This window comes from Dromiciops gliroides, chromosome 6, assembly GCF_019393635.1.
Source record: "Dromiciops gliroides isolate mDroGli1 chromosome 6, mDroGli1.pri, whole genome shotgun sequence".
Classification (NCBI taxonomy): Eukaryota; Metazoa; Chordata; class Mammalia; order Microbiotheria; family Microbiotheriidae; genus Dromiciops; species Dromiciops gliroides.
The window spans coordinates 276,807,377-276,826,251 of record NC_057866.1 but is presented as its reverse complement, the minus strand read 5'-3'; the positions used below and the strand labels follow the sequence as shown (position 1 = coordinate 276,826,251).

The 18,875-nt window shown below is 52.4% G+C and overlaps 1 protein-coding gene across 1 annotated transcript; it reads right to left on the bottom strand.

The window, feature by feature from the left end:
* Positions 1-307: 307 nt before the first annotated feature.
* DUSP4 (dual specificity phosphatase 4) lies at positions 308-18,412 on the bottom strand. Its single transcript, XM_043972026.1, has 4 exons — positions 17,921-18,412; positions 6,259-6,404; positions 4,975-5,194; positions 308-4,242 (listed from the first exon to the last, which is right to left on the bottom strand). The coding sequence occupies exons 1-4, from the start codon at positions 18,348-18,350 to the stop codon at positions 3,869-3,871; spliced, it is 1,170 nt and encodes a 389-aa protein (XP_043827961.1). The 5' UTR covers positions 18,351-18,412; the 3' UTR covers positions 308-3,868.
* Between the last annotated feature and the right edge of the window lie 463 nt (positions 18,413-18,875).

Sequence of the window (18,875 nt, the reverse complement as noted above, 5' to 3'; positions counted from 1 at the left end):
AGAAAAATCAATTCTGGAAACAAGATCGAGGAAGTTGTTCATATCAAAAAGCTCAAGTCCAGCGCTCCTAGTCTGGCCATGGGACTCAAGCTCTGAGTTAGTCTTCAAGCAAGATCTGCAGTGCAGGGAAGGGGTTTGCCAAACTTCACTCGAGTCAGTAGCTGAGATAGGATTTGAACACAGATCCCCTGGCTTTCAAAACACACACACACACACACACACCACACGGGCCACTCATCACTCATCCAAGAAGCACCTACTGTGTGCAGGGCACCATCGGATACCGGGAGGGAAAGGAGATGCACTATTTGTTGAAAATGCATTTATTTTTCTTCAAATGGTCTTTTTCAAGCAATAAATAAAAACCACCGAGGAGACAGAAACAAGCGGAGAACAAAGCGAAACCCAAACAACATACACCACATAGGCACGGCAGACACAAGACACATCAAGACACAATCTTCCTTTGCAAGAAGCAGGAGGCTATTTACAAAAGTGAGGAGGGAAGTATCGCTTTGCTCCCTCCACCCCCAGAAAGGCATCTTCCATCTTGGCCTCCAGGAGGAAGACAAGTGGAGGACAGGGGTCCCTGGGATAGTCTTACGTGGTCCAAGGTCCATAGTCATCCAGTCTTTGAGCAGTGTGAGCCTTCTGCCACTTCCTGGGGGATTAGCAGGGCTAGATTCTATCCAAAGCCTAATGCCCCCTTCTGCCCAGCTCTCAATCTCTAGCCCCTCCCCAGAAACTGGACCTGAGCCTTGCAGCTGCCCCACCCCCCAAACTATTCTTCCAAATAGGACCAGAGAACACATCCTTTCTGAAGCCTAGGGCGATCACCCTGCCTGGCGCCTCCCAGTGGAGACATCCCCTCACACAGATCTGTCTGCTTCACAGCTGCCAGGCCTCAGGAGAGAGGGGTTCACAGCATTGGCTCTCTCTCCAGAGACCCTTACTCAAAGGCTGTCTGGCCACCCAAAAGCCCAAAGGAAATGTAGCCGGCAGGATTTCTCCCCAGGACAGAATTCTCCCCACCTCGATACCCAGAAGCCAGGGGGAAACCTCTTAACCCTGGCACCTGAATAGATGAGTAAGTGATAGAAGGTGCCCCTTTGTGCCCAAATTCTGTTTTCTGGGCCACAGGCAGCTGGAAAAGCAGGACTGCGTGTCCAAGTGACCCAGAGGACTTCGTTTATGGGGCAGGGACAGTGGCTAGATCGAGGGCTTCCTCGCCGGAAGACTTAAAAATATCCCAGAGCAATGGAACACCGAACACACTTCCTTTTGCACCTGACCTTTGATTTCGGTGGCACGGGGAGCTCCTGGCGAGTGAATTTCCATAACACAGGCACTCGACGTCTCAAGAATCACCAGGGACTCTGAGGGTTTGCCACGCTGGAGACCACTGGCTTTGTGGCCCTGGGTGATTCTCTCGTCGTCAATCCAGCAATGGTTTTCTTTCTCATTTGGGAAGTCTCTTAAGTGACACTAGAAAACTACTGAGATCTTGGGCCAGCGAGGGAGGCTTAGCTCCCTTGCCTGGGTCAGAGCACCTCTGGACGTGAAGGCCGGTGGCAATCCTTCACGTGGAATGTCCACAAGAGGAAGAGCAGAGTGGGGAGGGCCAGGCCCTGAAGGCCAGGCCAGAGGAGGCTGGGAGCTGGCCATGCAGAACCAGAAGAGAAGCTTCAGGGAACATGTCGGTCTTCTTCAAAAATCTGTCATGTGGAAGAGATGAGTCTGGTTCTGCTTGGCCCCAGAGGGCAGAGGAAATGGTGAGGGGGGCTGTGGAGGTGCCCCTGGATCTATTCCAGACAGTTCTAGAATTTCACCAAGGGGACTGGCCACCTTGGAAAGGAGTGAGCTCCCATCAGTGAGGGGCTTCAAGTGGATCCTGGCTGGCCAGGACAGACTGGACTAGAGGCCCTGTGAGGATCCTGTTTGTCCATTCTGCGGACCTATGACCCGAGCATGAACAAAAGGACCCAGGGCTTACTCATTGGTGTTCAGGGGGAGGTGGCAGAAGAGAAGAGATGCACAAGTGATTCCTCTAGGGCCGCTTGAGACTCTGAGTGGCCAGGACTGAGCCAACGCTCCCCCTCCAAAGCCCACCCCAGCCCCTCCCCAGCTATTCTAAGCAGCTCCCCTCTTTCCTCTCCAGCCCACCCTGCAGAGGATCTTCAGCAAACTGAACGGCCTCCGGGCTGAGCAGACAAGCTGCCCAAAGCTTCCGCGCCCAGCGCAGGACCAGAGGCAGGCCGCCGCAGGATGGAGCCCAGCGAGAGGGCCCCTTCCAGAGGGAGAACAAGCCCAATGAATCACGCGGCCTGGAGTCCCGGCCAGCCAGGGGGGCTTGTATTGTTCAGCCCACTCCCTGGAAAGGACAAGAAACCTAAGCCCATCTTGAGGCAAGAATCCGATTCCCTCAAACCCAGCCCTCAGAAGCCCATGGCCACAGCCCCCAAGACAGCCACGCAGCCACGTAGAAAGGGCCAAGCTCACAAGGACAAAGGGCACGTTGTGAGCCCGCTCCTGGTCCATGCCTTCAGTGGACGCCCCTGGCTTCGGTGGACTTTCAGGGCTCCTGAAGAACGGGAGCAGGAACGCCGTTATCGTGTCCAGGGAGGGGCTCAGAGGCTAACTTCACGAGCCCAGCTTGGCGCCCGGGCCGTGGGCAGCGAGCACTGCTGGGGGCGCCTCCCTTGGCTCTAGCCCACAAGATAATCGTGTCCACATTTGCACGGGAGAAGATGGAGGGCTGATTCATCGCAGCCAAGGGCCTTCAAAGAGGAGGCCACCAGGGGCCAGTTACGGCAGGGTGGCCCTTAGCAAGCTTGGGTTTGCCCAATATCTGAGGACTGTCTCAGTGACATAAGTAAGGGGTGCCCATAAGGGGGACAGCCATCTTCACAGGATCCGGAGAACAGGTCACCCAGCCCACCCACAGGACCCAAAGATCCCCAGCCCAGAGATGGTTCTCTTCATGGCCCAGCACTTGGGGAGTCATTTATGGGGAGCGGGACCCCACCACCAAGAAAGGCTGTGCTGGGCTTTGAAGGGCCGCCCCCCCCCCTGCTCAGTGCCTGTCTCCACCATCAGGCTGAAAGCTTCCTCGGCGAGGCCCCGACATCCTCACCCTCACTGCCCTTCATTCGGCTGCACTGTCATACTCTGAGGACATGAGGTCGTTCTTAGTAAATATCTGTTATTTATTGTCATCCTGATCCCCCTGTCTCTGACGTCTGGAATAAAAATGGAATCCTCAGAGTTGCCTTTTAAACACAGAAAGTGACCGCAGCCGCCCAGGACAGCCAGAGAGGGGAAGGGGCCATCAACAGGCTGCTGTGGGCCCTGGTGGCACAGGGCAGGACCTACAACATGCACAGTCATCGGGTGTGACAAAAAGAGATGCTTAAGACATTTCTGTTGGAGAAAGGGAAGGCTGCCCTACTGCCCAGCGTAGCCAGGCAGCCGAGCCAGGCCTCAGCCGCTGGGCAATGGGCCGTTATTGCTGTGTTGGAGTGTGTGTGATCTTAGGGCCAGGCGGGCAGTGGTTAGAGTCCAGCCAGCCTGGCTTGGGGGGGGGGGGGCAGGCAGGAAGAAGGGCCACAGTGACCTGGCGATGGGAGGAGAGAGCACCCAGAGAGGCTCCTCGCTGCCCACACTGGGGAAGGGATGGCCGTGCCCCAGCTCACAGGAGGAGCCTGTGACAGCCCAGCACTCACCAAGTGCCTACTGAATGCACAGTGACGGTTGGGCGGGCACCCTAGCTTGAAAGCAAGCTCTCCGGTGGTGTCCCTTCCCCCCCCCCCAGCAGGCACAGGCCTGCAGCCTCAGCCCTGGGGGGTGGGGGAGCCCTCCCCTGAGGGTCCTAGCAGCTGGGAGAAGTGGTGATGGGGCTGGGGAGGTAGGGGAGGCTGCTGGGAGCCGAGCCCGGGAAGCTGAAGACGAACTGGGCCGCAGAGGGGGAGGTCTTGGCCGGCTCCCCGTGCGTGACTGTCACCGGGGGGCTGGCTGCCTCCACCGCGCAGGACGTGGCCAGCACCTGGGACTCGAACTGCAGCAGCTGCCCCATGAAGCTGAAATTGGGGGAGATGACGCTGCGCCGCTGCTTGACAAACTCAAAGGCTGCCTCCAACCGCACCTTCTTTTTCATCATCAGGTAGGCCAGGCAGATGGTGGCAGAGCGTGAGATCCCAGCCTGGCAGTGCACTAGCACCCGCCCCTGGCGGGCTTGGACAGAGTCTGTGGGGGAGGGGAGGGGAGGAAGGGGGAGGAGAAGAGGGAGGGGAGGAGGAAGAGAAGGGAGGAGGAAGAGAAGGGAGGAGGAAGAGAAGCTCAGCCAAACTAAAGCCCTCGCTCCCTCAGCCTCCCCCCACCCCGCCCATGCAATCTGCTGCCTTCCTCATCCCCACTTCCAGGGTGAGCTCCAGCCTTTGCCTCTCTCTGGGTCCCTGGCGCTGACCCTAAGCCCGCACATCCATCACCGCATCCTCCTGTCCAAGGGCTGGCAAACCTTGGAATAAGCCCAGGAAGTCCCGGTGCTGGTCTGGAAGATTTCCCTGGTTTAGAACCCATTTTTAGCTCAGTCTGGACGCACCAGGCCGCAAAGCAGACAAAAATGGGGCCTCGGACAGGGGCAGGACTCGGCGCTGCCAGAGCCTTCAAACACCAGCCAGGCTGCACCCCGAAACCAAGGCACAAGGGCAGGGTTCTGCCCTTTCGGTCTCCAGCAGTCAGTCACCCCATGGCAGCGGCAGGAGGGAGATGTACCTCAGGTTGTCAGAAAACGTCTAAGGGCGGAGGGGCTCTGTCCCCCTATGGGGGAGGGGCTCTGTCCCCATGGGGAAAGGGGGTCTGTCTGCCCTGGGGGAGGGGATCTGTCCCCATGGGGGGAGCCACGATGTCTCCTCCTCCAGCCTCCTGTGGGGCCCCAGACCTCCCGCACACACAGTAGCCCCCAGTCGGCCAACATACCAATGAACTCGATGGCGTCCATGAACCAGGAGCCAATGTCTGCTTTGTGGTTGTCCTCCACCGGGATGCACTTGTACTGGTAATGGGCCTCAAAGTGGTTGGGGCAGTCCAGGGAGACGTTCAGCAGCGCCGTGATCCCCAGGGCGTCCAGGGTGTCCCTCCGCGCTGCGTGCTGGGCACTGCCCAGGTAGAGGAAGGGAAGGATCTCGACGGGGCCCCCCTAGGCGAGGCAGGAGACAGGTCTTAGAGAAGAAGCAGAGGGAGGAAGGGGGAGGGACACTGGGACCGGGCGAGAGGGGCCCGCAGTCTGGGGAGGGGGAGACGCCCTGGCCTGATGCCTGACGCCTCCCCCTAGGACAGGAGATTTGAAGGAACCCCAGCCCACTCAAGAGGAAGGGAACCATTTTGCTTTAATGGTGAAGCCACTCAATCACACCACCCCCCCAAACAACCCATCAATCAATAGCATCTCTTCCCTGCTTCTCTGGCCCATCTCGGGCCACTTCCCAGCCCCTTTCTGGGCATACCTGCCCCAGCACCCCCCACCTATGCCCACTCTCCATCTCTGGGGAGGGTAATCAGGTCACCAGCGCCCTTCCCAAAAGGCAAAGCCCAATCCTGGCTCTGACTGCACCCTTTGGTGCTGAGTGTTGTGGGCTCCATGAGGGCAGGGCTGATGGGCTTGCTCCCCATCCCCATCCACACAAGCGTTCGACAACTGCTTGGTGACTGAGTGACTGACCGATGCCCAAGCACAGTGACGGGAAGTTCAGCCTCCCTGAAGGTGAGTCCCTGTGAAAGGAGCCCACAGGTGTGCGCTAGGCTCCCTGTAGCTGGGGCACGGCAGCCTTGTCCCCTCCCTCCCCTGTGAGGCTGCGTCCTGGTCACCCCCAGCAGCCTTCTGTGTTTGGCTCTCGAGAACTGAAGATGGCCACCCTATACCCTGACCCTTGTCAAACCGAGCTAGGATCCTCCCCAAACCATCTCCAAGGCCAAGATGAGGAAGGACTTAGAAATCACATGGGCCAGGGGCAGGAAATGGATGGCTGGAGGGAGGGAGGGAGGGAGGGGAAAGTGTTCATTCAGAGAAGTGTGGAGAGCTTCTCTAGTGGGGTACAGAGGGGCTGCCCTTCCAGCAGCAAGAGACCCCTCCCACAAGGAAATACCGGTCCTTGAAGGCATGCCATCTTTGTGGGGACATCTGGGCTGCCCCAGAGGATGGAGGGCCCTCACTAAGAACAGCTGGATGCAGCTGCACTTCCCTTCAGACGCCCCCAGATGTACCTGGTCATGCAGTGGGGTGCCACAGGAACTGGAGCCCAGGTCAGGAGGGGCTGGGATGGGGCTGGGAAGTGAGGATGAAACGGTGGCCAGAGACTTGGCTTGGGAACAGAATTCTGGGTACTCAGAAGAAAACTTCTCATAGCCACCTGCAAAGAGAGCTTCAGGAGGTCAGTGGTGAAGGGCTCGGGGCGGAGGTTTGAGCCTCCCTGTCCAGAAGCCATGCTGGACCTCCCTGGGCCCCTGCCCCTACCCTGCCCCCTCGGCCTTGGTCCACGCCATCCTCCATACCGAGAAGGGATTCCCCCTCCCCCCACAACCTCCATCCTCTACGATCCCCTCTCTGGTCGATGGCCCTTTCTCTTCCAACTTCCCCAAGCGCTCTGCTTCAACCCCTCTTCATCTCCTGTCACAGCCATGAACACATTTGGTTCTAAACCGGCAAAGCCGTGCCTCCTCCCACTCCCAACACACAAGATCCCTGCGCACCACAGGGCTTCATGTCAGGGAACTGAGTAGTGGCTAGAGAGCCCCTCCCGGGGCCTCAGTTTCCACTTTTGTAGAATGAAGTGACGGCTAATTCTAGAGCCAAATTCATCAGAGCTGGCCCACCTCCCATGCACCCCCCTCCTACCGGACACCTCCCTGGTTTGGCCCCAGGAAAAGAACGGTCATGAATACAGAGCACTCCCAAGTTCCCACAGTGAAGCCCCAACTTCACACAGCCTCTCCCTGATGACATCCATTTGTCTGAGGGGGTCTGACTAGGCAGCATCCTACCTGGTCTATGTGGGGAGGAGAATGCTAGGGAAGATGAACTAGAACAAAGCTTTTTAAGTGTGTTTGTGTCCTGGACTGACAGTCTGGAGGAAGCCAATGGACCCCTTCCTCAGAATCATGTTTTTAAATGCATAAAGTAAAATGCATGGGATTTCACGGAGAGCCAATTATACTGAAATACAGTAAAGAGAGAGATGGAGATAGGTGGTGTAGTAGATAGAACAATGCCCCTGGAGTCAAGAGGACCTGAGTTCAAATCCAGCCTCAGACACTTGCTGGCTATGTGACCCTGGGCAAGCCACTTCACCCTGTTGGCCTCAGTTCATCTGTAAAAAGAGCAGGAGAAGGAAATGGCTTGCAGGCTGCTCCCCTTCCTTCTGGCTCTGTCACCGCCAATGAAAACTCCCTCCCAAGCCAACAGTGAAAACAGGCCATCTCCCGCCATCTCCCTCTGTCGCTACAAACACTGAATGTACTGAGACGCCTCCCAACAGCACAGGAAGAAGGGCCTCGAAGCTGCTAACTAAAAACAGACTCAGGGGAGCTGGAGGGATCTTAGTGGAGCTCCAGGAATGAATTCTGGAGAAAGAGAATAAGACTTGGAACTAGAAGAGAGCTTAGAGGACATTAAGATGAACCCTCTCGTTTTACAGGGGAGGAAACTGAGGCTCCAAAAAGGAAGTGTCTGTCTTCTCCGGGGCCTCAGGAACTCTAAACTCTATTCACAGCATCCTCTGGAGACAAGGCCTCTTTGTTCTGGGTGTGTCCTGGCCTCACTGCTCTCAACCAGTATATGGGACAGAAATAACCCCAGGCTGAGAGTCTGGAGGCTTGCCCTCTCGGGGCCTCGGTTTGTCCCATCGTGGCCGTGAAGGCAGCGTATTGTAGTAAATAGAGCCCTGGCTTTGGAATCAGGAAGATTGGATTCAAGTCCTTTGCCCGCACTCCACTGGGCTCCATGGGGGAGGTGGGAGACTGGGGTTGGCATGGAAAGACTCGGCTTCCAGACTTACCTCAGCTTTCCAGCTCTTCCCCACGAGACCCTCCATCTACCACCTCCATACTATTGTCCAAGTTGCCACACATGCATGCCTGGACTGCAGTCTCCCATCTCATCTTTTTTTTTTTTTTTAATTTCTTTTTACCGGGCAATGAGGGTTAAGTGGCTTGCCCAGGGTCACACAGCTAGTAAGTGTCAAGTGTCTGAGGTCGAATTTGAACTCAGGTCCTCCTGACTCCAGGGCCGGTGCTTTATCCACTGTGCCACCTAGCTGCCCCTCCCATCTCATCTTGGCCTTCCTTTGAGGATTTTCTCCTCTTGAAGCCTTCCCTGTTTGACCAGTTGCTGGGACACTCTCCTGCCTCCATTTCCCTCCTACTCTTATGAGAGACAGTCCAATTTAATAATGGAGAGCTGACCTTGGAATCCCTGAGAACTGCCTCTGGCTCGTCCTGCCTATGGGACTCTGGGTGAATCCCTTTTACTTCCCAGCATTCCAGGCAATTCACTAAACAGAACAGGTGTCAGTCTGCATTGAAAGGACTTTCTTCATCAAGATCTCACCAGTCAGACCGAGATGGGAATGTCTTTACTTGTGTACATGGTACTGGTGTGCACCCTGAGAGCAAGGGCTGGTTTTCATGTGGGTCACCAGTGCCTCACGTAGGTAGGTAGGGTACTTAGCCGCCCCTGCTGCCATGATCAGGAACTCTGAATCTCCCTCTTCTAATAAGTGCCTACCATTCCATCTCTCCTTCCTCCTCACTCCTCCAGTACTTGTTCTCTGCTCTCACTGATCTCGTGCAAACCCTCCCACCCCTCAGTTCTTCCTAGACTAACACGCTGGCTCTTCCTTCTCAGTACTGACCATTCGATGCATTAGTAACATTCTACACTACACTTCCGTGTTCTATCGATGTTCAGACCCTGCCAACTCCCAGCCCTGGGTCATTCCCACCATCTCCTCTGCTTTTATTCATGTGCTACTCAGCAGAGCTGGAGGGGGTCCCACAGACATGCTGACTGGGTCCACTACAAATTCCAATGATCTGATCTCCACTGAGCCCTCCTTGCAGCACGGTAATTCCACCCCTCCCAAACGCATTTCTATCCCGCTCGCTTCAGTGGCCTTTCCAGGCTTTCTCTTCTTCCCTCAGCCTTCTCCTGACCCCTCTCCCCCAGCCTCTCACTTTATGGAGATAACTTCGATCACTGGCTGGGAGCTCTCTATCATCTCTATCCCTTAAGCGCATTTTCCATCCTTTCTTTCTTTATTCCAGTCTCTGATGAAGCGGCAGGCTGTCTCCTTGCCAAGGCAAGACTGTTTCTGTGATCATACCTGCTTCTCTCTAATATTCAATCTCTGTGTGTTGGCTCCTTCCCAGCTGCCTACAAACACACCCAAGTCTCCCTTAGCCTTAAAAATCCTTGTTAGAAGGCAAAGTGAACAGAACCAAGAGAACAGTGTACACAGTAACAGCAGTGTTCTATAATGATCAACTGTGAATAACTTAGCTCTTCTCAGCAATACAATGATCCAATGAAGGACTTATGATAAAAAAAAAATGTTATCCACCTCCAGAGAAAGAACTGATGAGTCTGAATACTGATCAAAGCATACTTTTTTTTTAACTTTATTTTCCTTAGGATTTTTTAAATAATTTTTTTTTGCAGGGCAATGGGGGGTTAAGTGACTCGCCCAGGGTCACACAGCCAGTAAGTGTCAAGTGTCTGGGGCCGGATTTGAACTCAGGTACTCCTGAATCCAGGGCCAGTGCTTTATCCACTGCACCACCTAGCTGCCCCTCTTTGGGGGGGGGTTTTGTCTCTCTTTTCTTTCACAACATGATTAATATGGAAATATGTTTTGCATGACTGCACATGTATAACCTATATCAAACTGCTTGCTTCTCAATGAGGAGGAAAGGGAAGAAGGGACAGAATTTGGAATTTAAATTTTTTTTAAAGAATGTAAACATTAGAATTTGGAACACAAAATCTTAAAAAATCGATGTCAAAATTTTCATTTTACATGTAATTTGGGGAAATGAAATTCTAAATACTTTAAAAATAAAGAATGTAAAATTGTTTTTACATTGTAATTGGAAAAATATATTTTTTCAAATCCTTGCAAGAATGCAAAAATATGTTTAATGTGATTGCACATATATAACCTATATTAGATTGCTTTCTGTCTTGGGGAGGAGGGAGGGAAGGCAGGTTGGGAGAAAAATTTGGAACTGAAAATCCTATGAAAACAAATATTGAAAACTATCCTTACATGTAACTGGAAAATAATAAAATACTGAACAAAAAAAATCCTTGCTAGAATTTGGTACTATGGCCAAAGGGAGATAAAACCATGCACACCCTTTGACCCAGCAATACCATTACTAGGTGTATATCCCAAAGAGATTTTTTTAAAAAGGAAAAAGACCTATATGCACAAAAATATTTATAGAAGCTCTTTTTATGTTGGCAAAGAACTGGAAATTGAAAGGATGTCCATCAGTTGAGGAATGACTAAACCAGTTGTATTATATGATTATGATGGAAGACTATTGTACTATAAGAAATGATGAGCAGGATGCTCTCAGAAAAAGCTGCAAATACTTACATGAATTGATGCCAAGTGAAATGAACAGAACCAGAAGGACAATGTTCTCAGTAACAAGAATATTGTATAATGATTATGTGTGAATGACTTAGCTACTCTCAGGAATAGAATGATTTTAGACAATTCCAAAGGACTTATTATTTTTAAAAATGCTATCCATCCCCAGAGAAAGAATCGATGGCATATGAATGCAGAAGGGGGAGAGGAGGAAAGAAGAAAATTTGGAATGCAAAATTTTTTTTAATTAATGTTAAAAATTATCTTTACATGTAATTGGAAAAAACTTTTAAAAAAAATTCCCAGGGATCTCTTAATTGCCAACTCTAATAGTTTTCTCTCAATCCTTATCCTTTTTTAACCTCTCTGCAGCCTTTGATACTGTCATAAATCTTTTCTCCTCGATATTCTCTCCTCACTGTTATTTCTTTGTTCTCCTCCATATCTGTCTGCTCCTTAGTCTCCTTTGTGGGATCAGCATCTACACACCATACACATTAAATATGGGTGTATCACAAGTCTATTTTCCTTTACTTGGTGATCTAATAAGCTTCCATAGGTTCAATAATATCTCTATGCAGATGGTTCCCAGATTTCTACATCAAGCCTTAATCTCTCTCCAGAGCACTAGTCCTGACTCACCAACTATCTATTGGCCATTTTCAAATGTAAGTCACATAGGCACCTCAAACTCAATGCATCCAAAACAAAACTCATTATCTTCCCTCACCCCATTTTAAACTTCTCTATTTCTGTCAAGGGAGCCCCATTCACAAACATGGTGCATCCTTGACTCATCATCATTCTCACTTGCCCCCACACAGCCACAATCGGCTGTCATATCTTCGTGTTTCTATCTCCACAAAAACTTTTGCATATCATCACTTTCCTGGCACCCAGCCACTAACTGCTCTAGTTTGGTCTCTCACCATATTTCAGCAGTCGCCTAAAGTCTCCCATCGCAAGCTTCTCTCCCCTCCAGTCTGTTTTACATAGCTACCAAAGTGATTTTCCTAAAGTGCAGGTCTGACTGTGTCATTCCCCTTCTCAATAAACTCCAGTAGCTCCCTAGTACCTCCAGAAACAAGCGCTCTATTTGGCATTTAAACCTCTGCTACTTGACCTCCTCTTACCTTTCTAGTCTTTTTATACTTTATACCCCTCCACTCACTCTATGATGCAGCCATATTAACCCATTCAGTGTTCTTGCAGACATGATTTGCCATCTCTCATCTCCACGCCATTGTCCAGGCTGCCCCCCCACCCCGCCCTGTGCCTGGCATGTTCTCCCACCTAATCTCTACCTCTTAGAATCCTTCTCTTCCTTCAAGACTCAGATCAAGCTCCACCTGGTACAGGAGGCCTTTCCTGCCTTGCCCCCAATCTGCTAGGGCTTTTTCTTGTCCAAAGCTCCCTGGTTTGAATTTGTATGGGTCTTGTTTCTACATATTGTTCCCCCTGACAAAATGTGAGCTCCTGGGAGACAGGGACTATTTCCTCTTTGCCTCTGCATCCCCTAGCACACTTACTGCTTTATTTACTGATAAGTCTACATTCTTTTCTGTGCCTCCACTTACTATTTCCTTCTCATGGAGGAGAAACACCCATAGTACCTACCTTACTAGGTAGGTGAGGTACTCAAACATGATATTCTACGGAAAGCACTTTGCAAACCTTAAGGGCTGGTTTATACATCAGGTATTCACATCATCCTCAGGACCCAGTAAAGCGCCATTCACATGAGACGTTTGATTGTTTTTTAATGAATGGATGGATGGATAGATTGATAGATGAATAGTCTATGATGATAATAGCTTATATTGAAACAGTACTTTTCACCATGAGTTTATTAAGCAATTTCCTCACAAGACTTCTGTGAGGTTGGCAATGCCAGTTGGATTATCCCCATTTGACAGCTGAGGAAATTAAGATTGAAGAGGAAAAATGACCTACCCACCCAATGTCCAATAGAGACCATCTGAGCCACACTCCTATTCAGCTCTCCCACATGTAGCAGTAATCTAGATCTCTTGTCTTCTAGGATGCCTCTCCCAGAAGTTGTGGCCGTTTTGTCGTGGTGAGCCAGTGAGTACCACTCCATTCCACTACCATGAAAGGCAACTGCTGGACACAAGCAGCATAAGGTCAAGGGGCCAAGGAGGGTGAGCAGATGTGGCTCCATCATCACCCCTTCTGACCATAGACCAGGACTTGTGTCCCTGTGAGCTCAGGGTATCTGGCTGATGAGCTCTACTCCTTCCACCCCCTTTTTTTTTTTTTTTGCGGGGCAATGAGGGTTAAGTGACTTGCCCAGGGTCACACAGCTAGTAAGTGTCAAGTGTCTGAGGCTGGATTTGAACTCAGGTACTCCTGAATCCAGGGACAGTGCTTTAACCACTGCGCCACCTAACTGCCCCCCACCTAATTCTTTACAAGGTAATACCTCTCTAGAAGCTACCCTTCTCAGTCATATTCTATTTTGCCAGGCCTTCTCCAAGCTGGTGTCCTTAGCACACAAGAGACATTGTAAAGAGTCTTTGAAAAGTCAATTCTAGCTCTAAAAATTCCCTGCTCAGGGGCAGCTAGGTGGCACATTGGATAAAGCACCGTCCCTGGATTCAGGAATACCTGAGTTCAAATCTGGCCTCAGACACTTGACTCTTACTAGCTGTGTGACTTTGGGCAAGTCACTTAACCCTCATTGCCTCACAAAAAACAAAAAACAAAAATAAAACAAAAACAAAAATTCCCTGCTCAGCTGGGCCTCAGTGTTCTGGATGGGCTCTTAGGGCTTTTCTCAGCCCTAAATCCTGTATCTGTATGATCCAGTCCAGTAATGCTTAACCTGAGGATCCTTTGATAAATTTCAGGAGGTTCATGAACTTAAATGGGGCAGAAGAAGGGAACAGCATCTTAATTTCAATATAATTGCTTCATTTGTGATGCTGTGTATTGTATTTCAAGCATTTAAAAACATGTTTCTGAGGAGGGACCCCCAGGCTTTACCAACTGTCAAAAGAATTCAGGACACAAAAGGGTTAACCCTGATCTAGTCCATCCTTCCTGACAGTAACTTCCTCCTTCACCCACCAGATAGGATGATGCCCAGTCATCCTACCCCAGACAGCGGGACAATGACATCACATATTGATCAATCAAGTTGTCGCCAAGAGCCAAAACTGTATCATAGAAAGAGGGCGTCCTGTCAGGTTTGTTTATGTAAAGAAAACATTCGACACATGCTTAACAAACGGGCAGCATATTCCCTAAGAGAAGTGGTCCCTTGCATGCTTTCATTCTATCTGAGCATAATCTTTCCGTTCTTATAAGAAGTGACTCTGTCGTGTGGGTTGAAGGACAAACAGGTGGCGCATGTCCCCAAAATGTGGTCACCAGAAGTACTTATGGTGGAAAGAAGTGGGCAGGTTGTGTAACAAGAGGGAGAAAAAGCAGAAGGACAGAAACAGGGCAAGGCGATCAGCACCTTGGGCAGCTCCCCCTGGGGGTATTTCAGGAACACAGCAAAAAGCCTCACCCAGGATGAGACGGCAAAACAGCCCAGAGAGAGATCTTGGTTCTAGTGAATACGGAATCCAAGTTAATCATGCTGGGGGTGACGGCCTTAGGATGAGACAGGCAGTCAGTGGTGGAATTATTGGTGGTGATTAAGATCCAAGAGTAAACTTGGATGGATTGTCTAATATTTCCCAAAGCAGGACCTGGGAGCTCTGTCCTTCCCACTCCACCCCACCCCCCCATCAAGCCAGAGAAGGCACTAAGAGAAGCTAACTGGTCACTGGGAAGGTTGAAGGGGGTAGGGGGAGAAACAGCAAAAATACCGCCTTTGCAAAGTCACAAGAATTAAAGGCCCCGGAGTCCCATCCTCTCAAATTGCCATGGGCTTGAAGACTGACCCGGATGTCCCCTTACTCTCCCTCCTCCCCTTCAGGGACAAAGGATACCAGGAAAGGACAGGGAACAGGAGGGAGCCATGGGAAGACTCATGTCTCTTTTCTGGGCCTCAGCTTCCTTCTCTATAAAAAAGGGTCACACTTGGCCTCTGAGGCCCCTTCCAGTTCTAGAAAGAGAATCTATCCTAGGACAGCTAAGTTGCACAGGATAGAGTGCCAGGTCTGGAGTCAGGAAAGCTCATCTTCCTGAATTCAAATCTGGCCTCAGACACTCACTCACTGGGTGACCCTGGGCAAGTCACTTCACCCTGTTTACTTCAATTTCCTCATCTGTCAAATAAGCTGGAGAAGGAAATGTTAAAACATTCTGGTATCTCTGCCCAAAAAAACCCAAATGAGGTAAACAAAAGTTGGACACAACTGAACAACAAAACCTCTTAGAACCTCTCTGGACCTCAGTTTCCTATCCTGTAAGAAGTGAAGGTCACACCAAATGGCCCAAGGCCCCTTCCAGCTAACTACAGATTCAGGATTCTATAAACAATAATGGTCCCATCAATAGCTCCGGGTGGAAAAGCCCCCACTAGTGGAACCCTTTGGAACTACTAGTCTTTAAAATGCAGGTCACTCAGCAATATCACTTTTGGATCTTTTTCCCAAAGAAATCATGGAGAGGGGAAAGGGACCCACATGTACAAAAATATCGATAGCTGCTCTTTATGTGGTGGCAAGGAATTGGAAGTTGAGGGGGTGCCCATCCATCGGGGAATGGCTGGACAAGTTGTGGTATAGGAATACAATGGAATATTATTGTGCTGTAAGAAATGATGAGCAGGAAGAGTTCAGAGAAACCTGGAGGGTCTTGCGTGAGCTGATGATGAGTGAGATGAGCAGAACCAGAACAACATTGTACACAGTATCATCAACATTGAGTGTTGATTGAGTGTGAGGGACTATATTCTTCTCACCAATGCAATGGTACAGAAGAGTTCCAGGGAACTCATGATAGAAGAAGATAGCCAAATCCAAGAAAAAAAAAGAACTGTGGAGTATAGATGCTGAATGAACCATATGATTTCTTTTGTTTTTTGGTGCTGTTGGTTTTTTTCTATTTTGAGGTTTTTCATCATTGCTCTGATTCTTCTCTTATAACATGACTAATGCAGAAATAGGATTAATGTTATTATGTGTGTGTGTGTGTGTGTGTGTGTGTGTATATATATATATATATATATATATATATATATATAACCTATATCAGATTACCTGCTGTCTAGGGGAGGGAGGAGGGAGAGAGGGCAAAAAATCTGAAATTGGAAAGCCTGTATAAACAAAAGTTGAGAACTATCTTTACATGTAACGGGAAAAAAATAAAATACTTTATTAATTTTTAAAAATGCATGGTTTAGTGAAACCATGCATAAGGTATTTTTATTTATTTGGTTAAATATTCCCCAATTCCATTCTAATCTGGTTTGAGCCATATTTGGGAGTTTTACAGGCCAAGGGGCCTGCTGCTGAGACTGACAAACCATCCATGACCCACAGAGGACCTGGAGCAGCTGTCTCCAGACAGAACTCCAAAGACTACCCCACACTCCCAGCAACAGACATAGTTGTATTCTCCCTCCCTCTCCTTTCCTTCCCCTCTCATGGGGTCTGTATCCTCACCAACAGGAGAGGATGCAGATTGCTGAGAGCTATCCAATCACAGTAACACTGAAAAAAATACTAATCCACCTCAATGGGAGCCAGGCACTTGAACAGCAGCAAAAAAATCAAGGGATGCTGTTTTCTCCAATCCTTGCTAGAACAACCTGGTGATGGGGGCTGGGAATGGGTGGGGAGGGTGTTACTGTTTCTCACTGCTTTTTGGTAGTCAGCAGGCTTGGTGTAAGTAGTAGGAGGGAGCCAGATATAGGAGTCAAGAGACTCCCCTGTTCTGCCACTCCCCCTGTGACCTTCTGTACAACAAAGGAGTTAAAAGTGACCGTTTAGAAAGCTTGGGGTCCCTCCCAGCTCATAGGGTCCACCATGATGTTCTCATATTCCGCTTGGCTAGCACATTCTACCTATAAGACAGCCCTGATCTTCTCTGTTCTAAGGTACCGCAACCATTCCCTGTTCTAGCCCCCCTCACAGCTCTGATAAGCTGTGTTCTAAGCTTCCTTCCACCTCCTTCCTCCATTCCTGGTTTCAAGCCAACACCCTGCCCCTCCCTATCACCTTCTGTGATCTGGTCAAGGTTGTGTGGCTTTCTGTCTTTTGCTATTAGTGGCAAATGGGGAGGGGGGAAATCTAGGGGAGAGTTAGGGCTGTGGGAGGGGAAAAGAACCTCAAAAAAGATGCTAGTAATTCAACCACAGGTCATTGGCCTTTTTTCAACAGCTGATGGGGCAAATGGCCCGGGAGCACGTGTGGTAACAAGAGCCCCCATGGCTCAAGGACCACTGGGCTGGGCGGGGAGACTAGGAAGGGGTCTGTGCGGCTTTTAACTGTGCTCCCCCCTCCCTCCGTCTGCCAGGGGAAACCCTGGGAGGTGCCCAGGCTTCTGAATTCTGGGATCTAAGGAGGCTGTGGGGGGGGGAGGAGGTTCAGGAGGGGATAATGGCCAGGGCTGGAAAGGGGAGGCAGTCAGGAAGACCCTCCCCCACCTGCCCCCAGCACTCAGGGCAGAGCCATATACGAGAGGGAGTGGTCAGGGGGCAAGCACCCCCGGAACACCAGGCACTCGGCGATATGGCACGGGAGCCAAGGGTTTCCTGGAAGGGGGGGAAGGGGGCACAGGGGGCTTCATACTCTCATTTTACAGACGGGAAGACAGAAGCCCAGGGAGGGGACTTGCCCCGTTTCTGGGGCACTGAGTGTCGGAGACAGGATGGAACCCCCTCCCCTCACCCATCCCCAGTGTAAGAGCTGGGATCTGAGGTCCGAGCGCTGGCAGGAAGCTTGGGGATCACCGGGGCCCAGTAGCCGATTGTGCCAGATTGGCCGGGGGGGAGGGGGAAGGTCTGGTCAAGCTCGGCTTTCTGGTCCGACACAAGAGCGATCAGACAAAGGGGGCCCCAACGGGCGGCACCAGGTGGCAACCACCTGAGCCCAGGCAGGATGCCAAGGGGCCCCCTGGCCTCGTTTCCCGGGGCCAGCAGCTCCCACGCCCCGGCCCCGGCCCCGGCGGAGCCTGAGCCCGCCCGCCCCCAGGCCAGGGTCCGAGGGACCCAGACCCGCCCGCACCACTGAGCTCTAGGAATCCGCGGGGCCAAACCCTCGCGAAAGGCGCCCTCGGGCGTCCGGGGGAGCCGGACACCGCCCTCGACGCGCCCTCCCCTCACGGCTCCCCGCCCCCCGGCCCGCGCTCACCTCTGAGCAGGTAGAGGGGGACGGGCGCGCGCGGAACGGCCCCGCGCAGCGCGCGCACCACCCAGGCCAGGGCGCCGTCGGGGGCGCGCAGGGCCTCGGCTGCGCGCCGGCTGCGCTGGTCGTACAGCACCACGGCCCCGTAGAGGCCGGCGCGCAGGCGGCGGCCCCGGGCCTCGGCGTCGGGCCCGTCGGCGGCCGGCAGCAGCTGCTCCAGGCGGCCCGGGCCGTCGGGGGCGCGCCGACGCGCGATCGTGTGGCAGCGCACGGGCAGCGCGCCGCGGATGCTGCCCGCGCTGTGGGCCAGGAAGGGCCGGCAGTCCAGCAGCAAGCACGTGCCCCCGCCGGGCCCGACGCCCGGCCCGCCGTCCCGACTCAGGAGCCGCCGCAGCGCGCTGCCCTCCAGCTCGCGGAGCTCCCCCGCCGTCACCATGGCCTCGCCGGCGGCCGGTCCCCCGGGACGGTGTGAACGGTGTGGCCGCCGCCGCCGCGTCCGCGCACCGCGCCCGGCGCCCCCGCGGCTCCCGGATTTATGCTCCGGCTCCCGGCGGCCCGGGGGAGGGGGCCGAGGGGCCGGCCCCGCCCCTCCAGGCCCCGCCCCCCCTCGGTGAATGGAGCGGCGCGGGGTGGGGGCGGGGGGCGGGGGCTGACGTCACAATGGGCCGGAGGAAGCCCGGCTCGCGGCCATTCATAAATCCGGGCTGGCGGCGGGGCCGAGACAGCTGGGGGTGCCCGCAGGCCTGGGCTGGGGAGGGGCCGCCCCGAGGCTTTGTGCGCTTAGAGCCGAGAGCCCGCCGGGTCCGTTAAACTCGGGGTTCGCGGTGGACGTTTTAGCTGTCCCGCCCCTCTCCCCCGGTCCGGCCGAGACTAAGACCAGGCGATCGATGCCTGCGTCTGTGTCTCCCCGGACGAACTCCGGCCCCTTTCCGGGACTCAGTTTCCTTTTCTGTACAATGAG